Source organism: Marmota monax, unplaced genomic scaffold (genome assembly GCF_021218885.2).
Source record: "Marmota monax isolate L192 unplaced genomic scaffold, Marmota_monax_Labrador192_F-V1.1 WCK01_AAM20220418_F8-fsc00025, whole genome shotgun sequence".
NCBI lineage: Eukaryota > Metazoa > Chordata > Mammalia > Rodentia > Sciuridae > Marmota > Marmota monax.
Genome location: NW_026691950.1, coordinates 9,916,585 through 9,936,382, shown reverse-complemented (window position 1 = coordinate 9,936,382; position 19,798 = coordinate 9,916,585). Strand labels below are relative to the sequence as shown.

Sequence of the window (19,798 nt, the reverse complement as noted above, 5' to 3'; positions counted from 1 at the left end):
AGCAGAGAGACTGACTCTACTTGCCACATATAAATATATACACTAAAGCCACACCCCAATTCTCACCTCCTATATCTATACCCTACCATTTTGGTTAATCCTATCAGGGATTAACCCACTGGTTAGGCTAAGGCTATATAATCCCGTCATTTCTCTTCCAAACTTGTTTGCATTGTCTCACATGTGAGCTTTTGGGGGACACCACATCTAAACCATAACATTCCCCTTTAGCTCCAATTGGTAATCCTCTACCTCTAATTTCTGTTTCCTGTTCCAATCTTTGCTATAATGATCACTTTCTTGATTTGAGATAAAGATGATTCTAATTTCCTGTCTGTAAATATTCAGAGTTTATATGAAGCTGAGTATTTGTCAGTAGTCTCGTTGCTACTGTTTATACTGTGCAGGTCTGTGTAATATTGAAGGCCTCTGCTTCTCCTGTTTCTGAGCTCTCTCTCATCTGTCCTCTAACTCTGAGCCATACTGATCTGTGAAACTGTTGACATTATCAAGATGATGACCTTTGCATCAACTTAAGTTTCTTCATGCCCTTTTGTAATCTTTCTTTCCCACTCATCACCTCTCCCCAGCCATTGATCTCTTTTCTATCACTGTAGATTCATTTGCATTTTCCATAATTTTACATAAATGCAAATCATACAATAAAAATGGCTCCCTACTGATTCAACTTAATGATTACTTGGCTTCATGCTGGTGTGAAAGCAAAACACATTAAATAGCAACTGTACTTTGAATTTTGATCTTCTCCTACTCTAGTGAAATGGGGAGTGATATGCTGTTGTGATGCTGAGCAGTGGCAGCCAGCCCAGTCAACCAGCCACATGATCACAGGGAGACAACTGACACCACAGTGCACCATGTTGCTAAGCTGTGAAACTTGGTAGGTTAGGTGTATTAAATGCATTTTTGATTTATGATATTTTTAACTTACGATAGGTTTATTGGAATATAACATCATAAGTCAAGGAGCATCTGTATGTTTTGTTTTGTTTTGGTATTGGGGATTGAAGTAGGCATTTAACCACTGAGCCACATCCCCAACCCTTTTTTTTTATTTATTTAGAGCAACTCTCATTTGCTGAGGCTGGCTTTGAACTCACAATCCTCCTGCCTCAGCCTCCCGAGCCACTGGGATTACAGGTGTGTGTCACCTCACCTGGCTTATATCTACTTTTGTTGTAGCTTCTTTCTTTCAGTATAATTATCTTAAGATTTATTCATATTGTCGTGTATATTAAAATTTCATTCCTTTTTATTGCTGAGTAGAATTCCTTCATGTGGATTATCATCTACCTATTGATAAGCTGTCTTTTTTGACTCTTGCAAATAAAACTGCTAATTAAAAGGATGGAGAAATAAATGATTAGATGAATACTAATCAAAAGAAAGAGTATTTCAGACAAAGCAGACTTCAGAACAAGAAAATTATCAAGTATAGGAAGAAATCATCAATTCTTGAAGAAAACATAATAATCCTCAACATGAATACACTTAACAACAGAGCATTAGAATACATAAGAAAAAAAGTGATAGATCAACATCACCTTGCCATTGATAGATCAAGCAAGCAAGCAATCAATAAGGATCTAGTTGACTTGAAGAGCACTATCAATCAACTTGATCTAAATTATATCTATAGAATGCTTCATCTAGCCAGACACAGTGACCCAATGCCTGTAATACCCGCAACTCAGGAGGCTTAGGCAGGAGGATTGCAAGTTTGAGATCAGCCTCAGCATCTTAGCAAGACCCCCAGCAACTTAATGAGATCTTGTCACAAAATTAAAAATTCAAAGTACTGGAAATATAGTTCAATGGTAAAGCACCCCCTGGTACAATCCCCAGTACATTCATCAAGTTCTGTCACACTATGGATCATAAACATATCTTAACAAACATGGGAAAATAGAAATCATATAAACTGAGTAATTCAGTTACAGTGGAATTGAACCATGAATCCATATCAAATATAACTAGAAAACTGTAAAGTCTCTGGGAACTAAATGTGTTAGTCAGCTTTCTGTCACTGTGATAAATACATCAACTTAAAGGAAAGAAAGGTTTATTTTGGCTAATGGTTTCCGAGGTTTCAGTCCATGGTCATTTGGCTGCATTCCTTTTGAACCTGTGGCAAGGCAGAACATCATGGTAAGGGAGCATGTGGTGGAGCAAAGCTGCTCACCTCTTCATGGCCATGAATCAAAGAGAGTAGAGAGGCCAGGTCTCAATATCTTGTTCAAGGGTGTTCCCCCAATGTCCTAACTTCTTTAAACCTCCTCAAGCTCTACCACCTCCAAGAGCACCATGGGCTGGGGACCACGACTTCAACACATACGCCTTCCAGGGACATTCAAAATAATAATGCATAGGTCAAAGAAGCCTCAAGAGTAGTTTTTAATATTTTGAGCTGGTTGATAATGAAAATGCAACTTATTAAAATTTGTAGGATGCAGCAAAAACAGTGGCTAGAAGGAAATTCATAGAATTAAATGTACATATTAGAAAAGAAGTAAAAAATCAGTAACCTAAATTTCCACTTTAGAAAACTAAAAAAACAATGCAAGCCTAAAGTAAGCAGAAGAAAAGAAATAAAATGATAGACAGCAAAAAAATTAAAAACAGGAAAAAATAGATAAAATGAGCAAAATCAAAATTTGGTTATTTGAAAAAATACATAAAATTGAAATCCTCTAGCCAAACTACTCCTCCACAAATAAAATGAGGGAAGACACAAATTAGGCTAATATCATAAAGAGTGGTTATCAGCACTATTCCCATTGACATTTTTAAAATAGTAAAATTTTGTGGCAATCTGTTTTCATTTCCCTTAAGTAAATAACCTAGTGGTTGAATGGCTGGGTCATATGTTGGATTTATGTTTAACTTTTTAAGAAATTATCAAATTGTTTTTGCCACGTGGCTGTACCATTTTAAATTTCAAGTAGTATTATGTGAGAATTTCAGTTGTTCTACATCCTCACCATGCTAGGTATTATTGGTCTTTTTAAATTATAGCCATACTAATTGATGTACAATATCAGTTTCATTTGGATTTTTCTAAATTACTGATATTGAATATCTTTCTGTGTATTTATTTGACATTTGTTACATTTTTTTAATGATGTTTGCAGATCTTTGACTCATTAAATTACTGAGTTTTGAGAGTTCCTTACATATTCTGGATATAAGTCCTTTAAGAGAATGTGATTTCCAAGTATTTTCTTCCAGTATATAGAATGATTATTCATTATCTTTAACAATGTCTTTTAAAGAGCAGTTTTTAATTTTTTTTATTTTATGAAGTCCAATTCATAAATTTGTTATTTTATAGATTGTTTTGTGATGTCATGTCTAAGAAATCTTTGCCTAACCCAATATCACAAAGATTTTCTCCTCTTGTAGAAGTTTTACAACATCTAATTTACATTTAGGTATATGATCCATTTTGAGTTGATTGTTATATGTGATGCCAGTAACCATTTTATTAATGTATAGTTGTTCCAGGTTAATTTGTTGAAAAGATTATTTTTGAAAAGCTTTTTGCTCTTGTCAAAGATTAACATAGGTAAAACTATTTCTGAACTTCTTCCAAAGATCCCTTGGTCTATCTTGATCCCAATACTACAGTGTATTGATTTCTAAAGATTTGTAATAAATTTGAAGTCAGATAATGTAAGTCCTCCAAATTTGTTATTCTTTTTTAAAGCTGTTTTGACTATCCTAGGTTGTTTTCATCTCTATATAAATTTAGAGTCAGTGTGTCAATTTCTAGAGAAAATCTTGCTGGGATTTTTATTGGAATTGTGTTGAATCTATAGATCAATTTGGGAAGAATTAACTTCTTAACAATACTGAAGTATTCTGATATATAAACACAGAATTCCCCTTCACTTATTTAGGTCTTTAATTTCTCTCAACAGTGTCTTATACTTTTCAGTGGATATGTCTTGTACATATTTTGTCAGATTTATCTCTGTGTATTTCATATTTTTGATGCTGTTTCAAGTGAATTACATATTTATCTTTTATCCTACAACCTTATCAGACTCAATTCTCAGTTCTAGACATTTTTTGTAGATTCTACAGGGTTATCTATAATGACAATTATTACATCTGCAAATAAGAGCAGTTCACCTTTTTCTTTCCATTCTGGATGCCTTTTCCTTACAATATCACACTAGCTAGAACCTCCAGCACAGTGTTGAACAGAAGCAGAGAGAGTGGGTGTCCCTGTCTTGTTTCTAATTTTAGAGGAAAAGCATTTGGTCTTTTATCATTAAGCCTGGTGTTAGCTATTGGTTTTTCATAGGTGCTCCGTTTTGGGGTGATGAGATTTTCTGTATTCCTAGTTTGCTGAAAGCTTTTATCAGGCACAGACATTGAATTTCATCAGATGTTTTTTTGGATCTATTAAGATGATCATATGGTTCTTATTTTTCATCTGCTAATATGGAAAATAATAGAAATTTTCAATATTAAACCAAATTTGAATTTCTGGGATGAATTTCATTTAGTCATGATGTACTGTCCTTTTTACATATTATTGGGTTCAATTTGATGAAATTTTGCTAAGGAATATTGCATCTGTGTTCATGAGGAATATTGGACTGTTTTTCTTTTTTGTAGTATCAGTTTAAGGTATCAGAGTATTACAAACCTCATAAAATGAGCTGGGAGATATTTCCTCTTCAGTTTTCTGGAAAAGTTTGTTTAGAATTAGTTTTATTTCTTCCGTAAGTGTTTGGTAGCTTTCCGCAGGAAGCCATCAAGCCATCTAAACCTTCAGTTTTCTTTATTAAAAGAATTTAACTACAAGTGCAATTTCTTTACTAAATGTAGGAATATTCAGATTATCTATTGTTTCTTGAGTGAAAATATTGATAATTTGTTTTTTTCAAGGAATTTGACCATTTCATCCAAGCTATTAAATTTGTCATAAAATTGTTCATGCTAATTCTGTACCTTTTTAATTTCTATAGACTATGATTAGTGATACTGATAATTTATATCATTTCTGATCAGCCTGGTGAAAAATTATTTTTTATCAATTTTATTTTTTATGCTTTATGTTTATTTGATTCTCTCTATTATTTTTCTATCTTATATTTCGTTTGTTTTCTTCTCTTTATTATGTTCTTTCTTCTGTTTATTTTTAGTTTCATTTACTCTTACAAATTTTTTAAGGGAGAAGCTGAGGCCACTGTCTTGAGCCCTTTGTTTTTTCTAGCATAGACATTGTAGTCAATAAATTTCCCTTAAGAATTATTTAGCTATATCCCACAAATTTTGATATATAGTGTTTTCACTTTAATTCATATCAAAACATCATATTTCCTCAGGAAGCTGAGACCGGAAGATCACAAGTTCCAGGCTAGCCTGGGTCACCAAGGGAGACCCTATCTTAAAATAAAAAATAAAAAGTGCTAAACTTGTAGCTCAGTGGTGGAACACCCCTGGGTTCAAAACCCACAGGAATCTGGAAGTTTTGTTGTTCAGTGCATAAATGCTTAGGATTATTATGTCCTCTGGATGAATCAGTTTATTTGTCATTATAAAATCATGTCATTATAAATTATGCCTGGTAGTACTCTTCTGCTCTGAAATACTATATTTTACATTATTATGGCCACTTCAGATTTATTTTCGTTATTGTCAGCATAATATATTGTTTCCATCCTTCTACTTCTTTTTACAATATTTTTTAAAGATATGACTTATATGCATAAAATTCTTCCTTTCAAACTGTTTGATTAAAGAGATTTTAGTGTATTCAAATAGTTGTGCAACTATCACCAATATCTAATTTTAGAAGGTTTTAATCACTCCAGAAATAAACCCCATCAACATTAGTAGTCAACCTTCATATATTTAATTTTTAAAAACAGATTTATTAAGGTATAATTAACATAAAATAAGCAACATACATGAAAGTATGCAGTTGGTATATTTTGACACATCTATACACATGTGAAACCATCACACTCAAAATGGTGAACACACTATCACTCCCCGAAGTGCCTTCAACCCCTTTGTAATTTCCCTCTCCTGCCCTTCACCATGCCTCCACCCTGAAGCAATCACTGATCTGCTTTCTGTCACTATAGACCAAGGTGTCTTTCCTAGAGTTTTATATAAATGGAATCACACAGTATGTATACTTTCCCATCTGGCTTCTTTCATTCAGCATAATTTTTTGGATTTATTCACTTTGGCGTATATATCAATACTTTGTTCTTTTTTGTTCCTGAGCATTATTCTAGTATACGGATATGTTATGCTTTGTTTTATTCATTCACCCATTAAGGGGACCTTTTAATTATGTCCACCTTTCAACTACTATGAATAAACCTGCTATGGAAATTTGTGTTTGTATGGAAATATATTTTCTTCACTCTTGGTTAAATGCCTACTTGTGCAAAGCTTGGATTGTATGGTATATTTAACTTTTTAAGAAATTGCCACACTTTTCCATGGTTGCCATACCATTTTCCATCAGCAGTTCCTCCACATTTAGTAACACTTAGTATGTTAGTCTTTTTCATTTACGCTAATCTAATAGGTGAACAGTGCTGTCTCCTGATTTTAATTTGCATTTTCCTAATACCTAGTGATACTGAGCATCTTTTAATATGATTATTTGCTATCCATATGTCTTTTGCTGAAAATGTCTTCAATGCTCTATTAAAATCTTTGGTGGCTTTTTATTTCTGAGTTTTGGAAGCTTTTTAAAAAAAATGTATCTTGGACACAGCTATATCCTTCTCAGACTATTCTCCCATTCCGTGTCTTGTCTTTTCGTTCTCCTAACAGTACCGTTTGAAGAACAGAGGTTTTCATTTTTGATGAAGTTCCTTTTGTTCCTTTCATTTGTTCCTTTCCTGATTATTTTAGTGTCATATCTAAAAACTTTTTGTCTAGATAAAGGTCTCAAAATTTTGTTTTCTTCTAGAACTATCAGTGTTAGGTGTTGGGTTTAGGTCTAACCATTTTGTGTTAATTTTTCTATAGAATGCCAAGATTTTTTTTCATATGGATATCCAGTTGTTATAGCACCATTTGTTTAAAAGACAAACATTTTTTGTCCTCTTTCAGCTATCCTGTGTATGACTTCATATTTAAAGTGAATTCCTCATAGATATTTTTAAAAAGCAAGATATTATTTGAAAAAAAAAAAAAAGTAAGAGCTTTTTTATCACAACTAAGAATCCTTGCCTTATTTAACAGAGGTTCTTAAGTCATTACTTAAATATACCATTTAGGTTTTTTTTTTCCTGCTTATTCTTTCTGCTGTTTCTCTCTCCTTGTTTCTGTCATTTTTGTATTAGTTGTATATTTTTTAAAAATTATTCTTCTTTATGTCCATTGTATGTTTACTAGCCATAATTCTTTGCCATTTTTTGTTTACTGGTTGCTTCGTGTTTCTAATATACATCTTAATATCACAGTCTGTTTTCATGTAGTATTATATATTACTTGCCTAGAATATAAAAACTACAACTGTATTCTCCATTTTTCTTCTCCTGGCCTTTGTGCAAATATCGTAAGACATCGTACCCCATATATGCTATAAATTTTACAATTCATTTATGCTATTTTTGCTTTAAACAATTGATTGCTTTTAAAGAAATTTTACATAAGAAAAATATTTATTGATAACTCACATAGTTATATTTCTGAATTCTTTGTTCCTTTGAATAGATCCAGACTTCCATCTGATTTAATTTTGGGGGCTTGGGATATAATCCTACAACACAAAACCCAAAAAGTCATAATCTTAAATATCAATATCCAAAAAGAGCAAAATCCCTGAAGTCTGAAATCCCAAAAGTACCAAAGTCCCAAAATTATAATTCTGGAAAAATAATTTTCAAAGTTCTGTAAAATACATTTATTTACATTTATAAAGGGGAGTTCAAGAAACATAAAAACATAACAATATATCATAGGCTACTTAACACAATAAAATTGGCAATAATAATAAATATAGTTTTGCAAACATAAATACTCAAGTACACTACAGCAGTCACACAGAGTTTAATAGTTACAAGTAGACACACCATATTCATAAGGAAATAGATCAAAATAGACATGTGTAAACACTTATCATTGTGGTTGCTTATTGTGTGTACCCAGTTTTACCACTGCAGTCATCTGAAATGCCTGATGGACAACTTAAGTCTTTTGACAAGATTAATCAAAAGCCAGGATGGGTCACTTCAGACTGCTGGTGTAGGCAGTCTGGCACACGTTCAAGCTGTTGAGCTCGGGAGTTGTGATATTCAAGGCTGCAGGAGGAAACACTGCCTCAGCTCTCTGTCACCAATTCACCTTCTGTGTTTACTCTCTGTGGGGCCAATTGGCTGGCGGTTTCCCATATTAAGGGCATATCTTCCCCACTCATACACTCACAGATAGACTCAAAAATTGTATCGGGTATGGGAAACTGAGGCAGGAGGATCACAAGTTCAAAGTGAGCCTCAGCAACTTAGTGAGGCCCTAAGCAACTTATCATTGTGGTTGCTTATTGTGTGTATGCCACAGTCTGGCTGGGCACAAATCACCGAGCTGCCACAAAGCACTTGTATGTTCAAACAGGAAACTTTATTGCCTGAACTCCAACAGCACTCCACGCACACTCCCGAACGCCACCCACATGGCTCCTCTCTGGCACACCACACCAACTGGAACTCCCTCCACTGGAACTTCCCCAACCAACTCGAACTCCCCAGGAAATCCCCGGAGAACTCCAAAGTATCCGGCGCCCTAGGCAGACACAGCAGGGGTCTATATACAATTGAATCAATCCAGCATCATCTTAATGGCTCGCCTCTCAACCATTACTTTTGGCAAAATGCCAGGGGCCATTCCAACTTGGCTGTGGCTCTCAACTTGTGTACCCAGTTTTACCTCTGTAGACCTATTTCAAAATAAGATCCTGTTTCAAAATAAAAACTAAACAGGGCTGGGGATGTGGCTCAGTAGTTGAGTGCCCCTGGGTTCAATGCCCAGTAAAAAATGCTTCCGCAGGTTTCTAGTTATTTATCCACCTAACACAATACCACTGTGTACAATCAAAAACACACCAATCTTCCCCAGAATTTGGCTTTCTACCCCTTTGTTGTTGTTGTTTTAATTAGTTACATATGACAGTAGAATGCATTTTGACATATCATACATAAATGGAGTATAACTTCTCGTTCTTCTGGTTGTACATGGTGTAGACTTATACCAGCCATGTAATCATATACGCATATAGAGTAATAATGTCCAATTCATTCTAACATTCTTTCCCCCATACCCCCCTTCTCCCTTCACTCCCTTCTCTCTAATCCAAAGTACTTTTATTCTTCCCTAGCCCCCTCCTCCTCATTGCAAATTAGCATCCACATATCAGAGAAAACATTCAGCCTTTGGTTCTTTGGGATTGGCTTATTTCACTTACCATGATATCTCCAGCTCCATTCATTTACTGGCAAATGCCATAATTTCATTCTTCTTTAAGGCTGAGTAATATTCCATTGTGTATATATGCCACATTTTCTTTATCCATTCATCTATCGAAGGACATCTAGGTTGATACCATAACTTAGCTATTGTGAACTGAGTTGCTTTAAATATTGATGTGACCGTGTCCCTATAGTATGCGGATTTTAAGTCCTTTGGGTATAAACCAAAACATAGGATAGCTGGGTCAAATGATGGTTCCATTCCAAGTTTTCTGAGGAGTCTCCATGCTGCTTTCCATAGTGGTTGCACCAATTTATAGTCCCACCAGCAATGTATGAGTGTACCTTTTTCCCCACATCCTCACCAACATTTATTGTTGCTTATATTCTTGATAATTAGCATTCTAACTGGAGTGAGATGAAATCTTAGAATAGTTTAGATTTGCATTTCTCTTGCATTGATATTGTATTTCTTCTTTTGTGAAGTGTCTGTTCAGTTCCTTAGCCCATTTATTGATTGGATTAATTGGTTTTTTTGGGGGGGTATTAAGTTTTTTGAGTTTTTTTATATATCCTGGAGATTAATGCTCTATCTGAGGTGCATGTGGTAAAGATTTTCTCCCATTCTATAGGCTCTCTATTCACATTAAAATGTTTCCTTTGCTGAGAAGATTTTTAGTTTGAATCCATCCCATTTATTGATTCTTGATTTTACTGCTTGCAATTTAGGAGTCTTGTTAAGGAAGTCAGTTTCTAAGCTGACATGGTGAAGATTTGGGCCTACTTTTTTTTCTATTAGGCACAGGGTCTCTGCTCTAGTGCTGAGTTTGTGCATGGTAAGAGACAGGAGTTTAATTTCATTTTGTTGCATATGGAATTCCAGTTTTCCCAGCACCATTTGTTGAAGAGGCTATCTTTTCTCTCTCATCATCCCATTCACAAGTCTGCCAGCACTTACAAAACAGTCCAGAATAATTCACACAGTCACCTGAGGCTGATCTCACTAAATGACTTCGATTCTATAAATAAGAAAAATACTGTGGCATCCAGGAGCAGCTCTGATTCTAGTCTATCACAATAGGTTGTTATCCCTCAGGAGATTATACCTATCACCTTGAAGGTGATACGGTGGGTCCAAGTCTATTCCACATGTCCCTCGATTGGGGAAGCCAGGCCATGTTCTTTTTATGGTCCTGGCAGAAGCCAAGAGAACAAGTGCTACCACATATATATGTTTGAAACCTTTGCTCATGCCATATCTGCTGACATTCCAGTGGCCATAGCAAGTCACATGGCCAAAAAAATCTCAGTGGGAGGAAAAGTGTATTCTGTCCACTGGAGAGTGAATGTTTGCTGGACCATAATCTAAACTATTAGGGCTTCCACTGGGCTCAGAAGGCTGGAAGATCACAGTAGTCAAAGCAGATCTCGTTTTCAGTTGTGAGAAACAAGTTGTAAGGAAAGTAACTGAGACATGGAGACCTTAAGTGATGTTCCCTAACTCACATCAAAATCACTAACAAAGATGGACTAAAACTTGGTTTCTAAAGTCCCCCTTCAGGTCACTATTCCATGGCACAAGCAGGATAACTAAGCAACCCTTAACACATTTGACAGTTTTATTATGTATTCCATGATCCAGACCTTTCTCTGATTAGAGAGTCCTGCCCTCTGCCTTCTTTTCCTTTTTTTTTTTACAATCAAGATGGTGTTGTTTTGTTTTGTTTTTTAATTTGATTGTGGGCATGATGACTGGGTAATGTTAAGACACCTGAGTTTTGATCCCAGCTCCATCTACCATGACAGTAGACAAGTTCTTACCTTGCATGAGCCTAGGCGATTTCATTCATAAAATGGTGATAAGCCCCAAGACTTTGTGAAGAGTAAAAGGAGATGTTTGTAAAATGCTTAGAGCATAAAGAGTGTACAACTAAATAGTTCCAAAAAAATTTTCCCTCCACTTCAAAGCTAGTCATGAGCTCTCCCTTCATTGAGCCCTAAGTTACTTATTCAATTCAATTAAGCTCTGAGGATATTTTAGGAACCATAAGTTCAAATTCCGAAATAGTCCAGGCAGATATCATGAAAATGTTAAGGAACCTATGGAGTCTTTCACATTGTTATCTTTTTTTTTTTTAAAGAGAGAATGAGAGAGGAGAGAGAGAGAGAGAGAGAGAGAGAGAGAGAGAGAGAGAGAGAGAATTTTAATATTTATTTTTTAGTTATCGGCAGATACAACATCTTTGTTTTGTATGTGGTGCTGAGGATCGAACCCGGGCCGCACGCATGCCAGGCGAGCGCGCTACCACTTGAGCCACATCCCCAGCCCCTCACATTGTTATCTTAAGCTGCATTTTTCTTACAAATCCATACATATGCATATTAAAGCATGTGGGAATATTCTCTGCACAAAGAAACATATTTTCTCCAGGGATTTTATTAAAAATATTCAATGACTGGCCTTCAGCCGGGGCTCTTCATTTGGATGCTTTATGGCTGAGGTGTTGGAGCAGGGTCCTGCTAGACTGAGGAGAGTGAGGGGAAAATAGACCAAAGTGCCCAGGGCCATGGGGCAGCACATAGGGACTCCAGCAATGGCTATTTATGAACCAATATGGCAATATTTTTTACTCTTATGTGTCAACTAAACATGAGCTTTGGTTTCTCTCATTGTTTTTTAAACATATAGTCATGTTGGCTATCCTTAGTATTCCTATTTTTGTAGAACATGAGTACAAAGAAATCATAGTCTTGTATATGCTCAGGCCCCCATCTGAAGCAGGCAGCCCTCATTCAGCTCCAGCCAAGTGTTGTCTTATGCCAGTTGGAACTTCCAGTTTTTAAGAGAAGCCAGAAATGCAAATTTTTGTATTAAATCTTTAATGTTGGTTCAATGGTTTCTAAATCTCTGCACAGGGCAAACCCTATGGCCTCTGATCTATTGAATGTATACTATATACTCCTCAGACATTGCAAGAATCCAAGCAATGAATTCTTCCCTGAAGGACTTGATCCTCTGGTGGTCAAGTGGACAGTCAAATAATAGGTAATTTTATAGTTGAATGGTGTGCATAATAAACTAATTTGGATAACTAAGTATTTTTTTCTTTCTGTATATCTTATTATACAACCAGAATAAGCTCCTTAAGGGTAAGAATTCTGAGCTCTATTTGTCCTTCGCACCAAGTCCCTTTTTCATAATGTTTTGATTGACTTACTGCCCTAGGAGTCTCTTGCTTAATCCATGTAACTAAAATGAATGTGTAACAACCTACCTGGTGCAGCCATTTTAATTAAGTCATCATCTCTGCATAATCAGTCAGTCCTACAGTAAGTACCTTGCAGACTGGTAGGCAAGAAATAAACCCTTCTGGAATTGAATCAGTTTACTCTGATATGCGGTAGTTAGTTAAAGACAGCCACATGCTAGAGCAGAGCAGAAGAAAATGTAAATATGCAGGCGCTTCCTTGTGAGACCCATCTGGGAAATCAAATTGGGGCGATTGCTATGACTGGCACCTCATTCTCAACCTTTATTTTCAATGCCAAACAGACCTTCTGGTTACTTCCTGGAATCAAGTGAAGTACAAAGGCAGAAACCAAACTTCAGTTTGATTATTGTGCTGAAAAACAAACTCTAGCTATAATGTATTACCTTTGAAAATGCAAGAATACCGAGGAAATGGTCATAATGACAGCAATAAGTAGTATAAGAAAGGACATGGCTACAAAATACAGCCAGATAATCTTAAAACTGGAGATATTTATTTATAATAAAGCACCAAATGACATATTTTCTCAGTTATCATAACAAGATTATTCAATTTTATCCATGGTTCAATAGAATAAATAAATATTTATTCATCACCTCCTTTAATCAAGGTTGGATTTTCACTGATGCTTTTATTTAAAAGTAGTGTATGCTCATTGTAGGAAAGAACTCAAAAGTACATAAAATAATATAGTTTCCTTCCATTTCCCTCCTCCCTTCTCTCAATAATCCTGCTAAGTATAATGACTACTAATAGTTCAGTTTATCTCCTAGGCCTTTTTTCTGCTCAAACATATAGCTGTCCCCCCACCCCCCCAAAAAAAAAAAAAAACATTGGAATCATACTCTATATAGTTCTGCAGCTTAATTTTTTCCTTCCTGTTCAGTCAACTCACAGGTGTATCTACCCATTCTCTTTTAAAACTGCCTATTATTTGATAGTATTAATACACCATATCTGACAACTTCTCAATGGAGAACTATTAATGTTGTCTTCAATTTTCCATGCTTACAAACAATACTGCAGTAAATGCTACCAGTTTAACTTATATATATATATGTGTGTGTGTGTATATATATATATATATATATATATATTTTTTTTTTTTTTTTTTTTTCCTTTTAACAGGACTATGGAAACTGAAGTCATTGCAGAGTTTGGATCTGTCATTCAATGGGATATTGCAGATTGGGCTGTCTGATTTTCATAACTGCCTGCAACTGGAGAACCTTTATTTAAAAAGCAACAAAATATTCAAAATTCACCCAGAAGCTTTCAAGGACCTCAAAAAATTACAGGTTCTAAAATCATTTTTATAATATCTTAGATATTCAGACATATGGGCAATTGCATTGGAAGACTTTCCTTTGAGGAGTATTCTCATATCCTTTTTCACTGGTTATTAATCAAAACATGTAAGTCTATTTTAAAATCCCCTAGAAGAGCTGAAGTCTCTTCATTGCTTCAGAAATCAAAGGCCACATTAATGGACATGAACTTCACCCAAACAATACTCCACAGCAAAAACTGGCACATTATTTTCTAAATCAAATTAAATTGAACTCCAAGCTTCCACTTACCATTTGGCAAGAAATTAAATCTGCTGTTTGTGAGGCTGCCTCCCTAAACTGCAATATGAGTCAAAGCCCTTGGTGTCTTACATGCAAACTGGAATGCTTGGGGAGACCCCTCTGAACCACTCTGGACAATGCTGAGTTGTCAACAATTCAGACTATCTGGGCCACTAAGAGCCTGTGACCCTTTTGCTTCTATGCCAAAATGGTGATGCTAATGCATTTTGTACCACACCCACCACAGGCCTCATACTGTTCTAAACATCAGACACGTACTGGGGGAACCTGTGTCACATTTTGGAGCTGTGCATTAAGTTTCCTGAAGTCCTCACAGCTGTGAGAGTGAGGAACCCCAAGCCCTGTTCTTGGTTTGGCAGCTTCAGCCCCTTTTCCTCCAAGCACTTTCCTCCATGCCCTTGTGCTTTGGAAAGGCATTGTGAAATCTCCCCTCATTGGTCCTTTAGAAATACCAGAAGGGCCTCCAGAGTGGCACACAGAAATAACCTGGGAGAGTCTTCAGTTATAACCTCTATCCCCCACCCCCATTCCTTCCATAGGCCAGTATTATTCACAAAAACAATGTGAGCCACACATACTATTTTAAATGTTCTAGTAGCTACATTTAAAAAGTTAAAATAAGCAAGTGAATTTCATTTTAGTTATATGTATTATTTAACCCAGTATATTATCTTTTACACATGTAATCCATATAAAAATTCTTAGTGAGATATTTTACATTCCCTTTTTTATACCAAGTCTTCATACCTGGTGTGTTTTATATCCCAACATGGACTACCCACATGATAATTTCGTGATAGCTACATGAGGCTCATGGTGGTTTTTATTAGGCAGCACAGACATAGATAACTGACATTTCCCCAGTGTGATGGGAACTGCTATGGAAGCATAGCCATGAAAAAAGTCTCTGGCTCCCAGAATGGCTCCCTAATCCCTCCACCATGGAAAGGAGACTGGGGAAGCAGTGGTCAGGTCGGGGAGAGGCATTCTAGAGCCAGCTGCATGGGGTTCAACCTAGACTCTGCCACTTTCCAGCCACACCATCTTGGTTATCAGATTTCTCATCTATAAAGTGGAGATGACTTGGTTCTTTCTCATAGAGTTTTGTTGAGAATTAAATGTTTTAATGCATACGAAGTTCTTAGAACAGTGCTTAGGATTCGGTAAAACTCTTTTGTTCATGTAGACTACATATAGAAATTTTAAAGTGGCCACAGTACTCTGTTCTGTTAATATACAAATCTGATCATGCCATTCATTGGTTAAAATTCTTCCAAATTTCTCAAGAAGGGTCCTGGCCCTGCCTGCTTCTCTAACCTCATTTGAAGCTACTCTCCCCTTGCATACTGGTCTCCTACCTGTTTTCACCTCAGGCCTTTCCCACTTGCTGATCTTTTACCTGGAAGAGCTAACTCATATTAATTCTTTCAACTTTAGCTTGAATGTCAACTCTTTAAGAAGGGTTCCAGATTAAGTCAGGCCCCCCTTTTTCCCCCACACTTTATAGTATGCTATGTTTAATGCTTATTGCACTTATCCCAACAGAAACCATTTAGTTTTAGTGTGGTTAGTTTATAAAACCCATGCCCCCTCACCCTATTACCAGATGAACACTCTTTAAGTATATACATCATGTCTGTTTTGTTTTCCAGTGCTTAGCTAGGACATTTAAAAATATTTGTTGAATAAATAAATGAATGCATGAATAGATGATGTTCATGGATAATTAGGAAATTATTGCTACATAACAATTTACTACACATTTAGCAGCTTAAAACCACGCACATATTATATCTCACAATTTCTGTGGATCAGGAATTCAGGGATGGCTTAGCTAGGACCTCTACTTGAGGGTATCTCAAGAGGCTGCAATCAAAGTCTTAGCACAGGTTAAGACTCACCTTAAAGAGTCTCACCTGAAAGAGTCTCACCTGAAAACCCAGCTGAAAAAGTATTCATTTCTCAACTCTGATGGTTATTGGCCAGACTCAATTCCTTGTTGGGCTGTTGAGCTGAGAGTTCTGCTCTTTACCAGCTGGTGACGAAAGCCTGCCCTCAGTCTCCTGCCTACGGCTCCAGCTCCTCCACAGAGCACTTTATGGCATGGCAGCTTGCTTCAGAGCAAGTATGATTTACATAATGTAATTATATAACTTAAATAATGTAAGTTCCATTTTATATAATGGAATCACCAAAGTGGCATCCATTGCTTTTGCTGTAGGTTCTTGGCTGGAAACAAAGCATAGGTCCTGCCCACAGCTGAAGGGAGGAGATTGCTCTAGAGCCTAGAAGTTAGGATCACTGGGGACCATCTTACAATCTGTCTGCCATGGAACTTATTAGAGAAGATGAGACGGTCCACTTCATTTGGCAGTGCACGTAGATTGACAAATTGCCTGGGAACCTCATTTAGTGCATTATATATGGATTATATTTGTATGTGTAATTTTCCCTATGTCTGTTTACTTCCTGTGCATTTTTAGTGTACTTTATGAGTCTTCTGCAACTCACAGGTGATAGATGCGAAAGACAAGCTGTAATTCTCAATTCACCAGAACTGCCAAGAATCCTACAATTCCTCCTTCTCTATTACCCTTCCACATGCTTAGCAGTAACTTTAAAAACTGGAACATGATGAACATATTTGGTACCAAAAAAGCTGAATATCACAATGGATGTTGTTTTTCTTCTGGGAGATAAATTTAATACTTGCACTATTCTGTGTGTATTCCCATGTGGGAATCTTTTCAGAAGCTAGATGGATTTTTCAAAGCATAATTTCATCACCATGTTTAAATGCAATAAAATAAGTTCCATTGACATTTCAAATTAGCATTTCTTTTCTTAATCTTATCTCATTCTTCTTAGATGCAGTGATTTGTGAAACACTATTCATATGCTTCTCCAGTCTCTCTGTAATGTACAGCCTTTTCAAATGCTAGTGGATGAGTGTTTCTTTAGGCAAGTGTTACCATTCTGTTTTAATCTTTTCTCAGAAATTTTTTCCTCCTGAATCACTTTATTAATTTCCTTTCTTCCCTTCAGTTTTGCTTTCAGTTCCATGATTTGTAATATAAGATGCCAGGATGAAAACAAAATGCACTACAAAGAAAATAACTATCTGAAAAACATCAGAATATCTCACTCTGCTGTTGAGGAGGGCTACATAAGAAAATAACCATCTGTCTTTTAAAAAATGGGATATCTCAGTCTATTAGATAGTTATTTTATTTCTCAGAGAGTTATTTTCAAAATGCATTTGAAAGGGCTGTAGATTACAGAAAGACTAGGAGATGCATATAATATTGCTTCACAAATCACTGCATCTAAGAAGAATGAGGTAAGAAAGCTACTGATCCTAGGCAAGACAAGGCCAAAGCAAAGTGTTTTCTCCTTCCCAACCCTAGTCTTCTGCTTCCTGTTGTTAGCAACCTTCCTTTGAAAGTCAAGATTGCTCTCAGAAAAAGTTCACCAGGAATTCTGATTCTATACATAGCGTTCTTGTTTGTAGCACTATTTAGTTGTTTGAATTAGCTCTTCTTGGGAATTTATATAATCCAAGAAGTAAATGCTGATTTCCCCCCTGATGTTTATAAAAGCAGTTGGCCTTGATAACATTTGGCCTTTAGAGTTTTTATCCATGGGCCTCTTTTTTTAAAGCAAGGTTTGCATTTTCTGTTTATGATTTTCTCTTCTCCCACCTGTACCTGCCTAAACTTCACATCCCCCCTCTGTGTCTCCTGCTCCAGGCCTCCTCCACCTTGTCCCTCTTTCTTTCTAGTGTGATGAGTCTGGGAGGGTGTGTTCTTCAAAGGCACATAGCTGTGAAGCCAAATCAAATTGCAACTCTGCCACTTCATTTATTCATTCTTTACTGAACAGTTGCAGTGTACCAGGCCCTTGTGCCAAGGTCTGTGTGGAATGTACTGTGTGGTTCAGCCCAGTTTCTTCCTCTGTAAAAAAGGGGGAAAGTGAGGACATTGTCAGAGTATTAGAGATAATGTTTGTGAGGAACCCAGCACAGTGCCAGATATACAGCAGTGCTCTGCAAACAGTAGCTGGAGCTGCATCTGACTGTTTTCCCCTGCTTTATCCTACCCCTGCTAGGTCTGACTGTTCTGGGTCTCTAAACCGTTGAGTCCTTTATTTTTCCCAGTCTCCCCACTGCATTTTTTATTAGACTAGACAAATTGTCATCTTGCAGGTTCTAAATATCCATAGATGCAAAGAACTGCAGTACTATCCTTGAGAAAATGTTTGATGTAAAAGATCTATCTTTGCAACTTCTCGTCAACCAGATTTCTTCTGTGTTCTTGGTCTTCATCATCTGGCATCTTTTGCTACTTTCAAGATCACAGCGTTTCTAGAAATTCTAAGCCTGTATCCATTTCTAGACCTTGACAGCACAAAACTCTAGGTATATTTAACAGTATAAATTATAATTCATAGGAAAGAAGAAAGAGAAAATGTTTGGCCATCTAATGCAGATACCATGCTTAAAGCTTTCACATACATTTATTCTTTACAACACCTCTGGAAAGTAGGTTTGCAAAAAGCAAACAATTTGCTTAGACTTACAGAGTTTTTAGGGGCAAAGCAGACAATTAAACCCAGTACCTTCTGATTTTCAAATGAGTACTAAACTCATAGTGCTTCCATAGAGATGTAAACAATATCATTCTATAACATTTATTTTTATCTCTGGATATCTTTATTCACAACTTTCTTAAATTTGTTTCTTCTCAAGCAGGTTGTAGACCTCAGCAACAATGCTCTGACCACTGTCCTACCAATGATGATCATTGCTCTAGAATTTCCCCATCTGGAGGTTGACTTGACAGATAATCAATGGCAGTGTGATGATAGAGTGACATTCTTCCAAAGTTTCATTTCTGAATCCTGGAGGAGAAAGTGGAATATACTTTGCAATAAGTCTGTAGGTAAGTCAGTCACACTTCTTTTCTCTGAAATGGTTCCATTTTAACTGAAAAGTGCATATAAAAATGTAGTGTCATTTGAAACAGTGACAGTTCCTCTAAAAGCAAGATTGTTGAACCCCAGCAATAGTCAGCCTTGGACTGTGTCACAGCCATTGATGCCTTACTATATCCTCAGTTTATGAATGATTTTCTTCATGTAGTAAAAAAAAAAAAAAAACTAGTTCATATCACTCAGAATCAATTGGTTATAGTAAAAAATAAATTTCAGTAGAAGAAAATTTTACCCTGAAGCCTCAAAACATCAGTTTTACCCTAATTCTCGAAAAAATTGATTAAAGAAATTACTTTTAAATTTTGAAACATGATTTTAAATGCTTGCTGAGACTCTGAAAATGTGATACTATACATACACAAAAAACACACATATTTCAAAAATATATTTCCCTTTGATTTGTTCCTTGCCTCTCCCAAAATTCAGTTGGAATTAAACATTTTGGGAAGTTTTTTTTTTCCCCCATTATTAATTA

At 36.0% G+C, this 19,798-nt stretch overlaps 1 protein-coding gene across 1 annotated transcript in view; it reads left to right on the top strand.

The window, feature by feature from the left end:
* Positions 1–19,798, top strand: part of Lrrc66 (leucine rich repeat containing 66) — a 37,178-nt gene that overhangs the window by 8,365 nt on the left and 9,015 nt on the right. The window contains exons 3-4 of the mRNA XM_058584253.1: positions 13,868–14,037; positions 19,082–19,271. Of these exons, the coding sequence (XP_058440236.1) occupies positions 13,868–14,037; positions 19,082–19,271 (360 nt within the window). The remainder of the gene's footprint in view (positions 1–13,867; positions 14,038–19,081; positions 19,272–19,798) is intronic.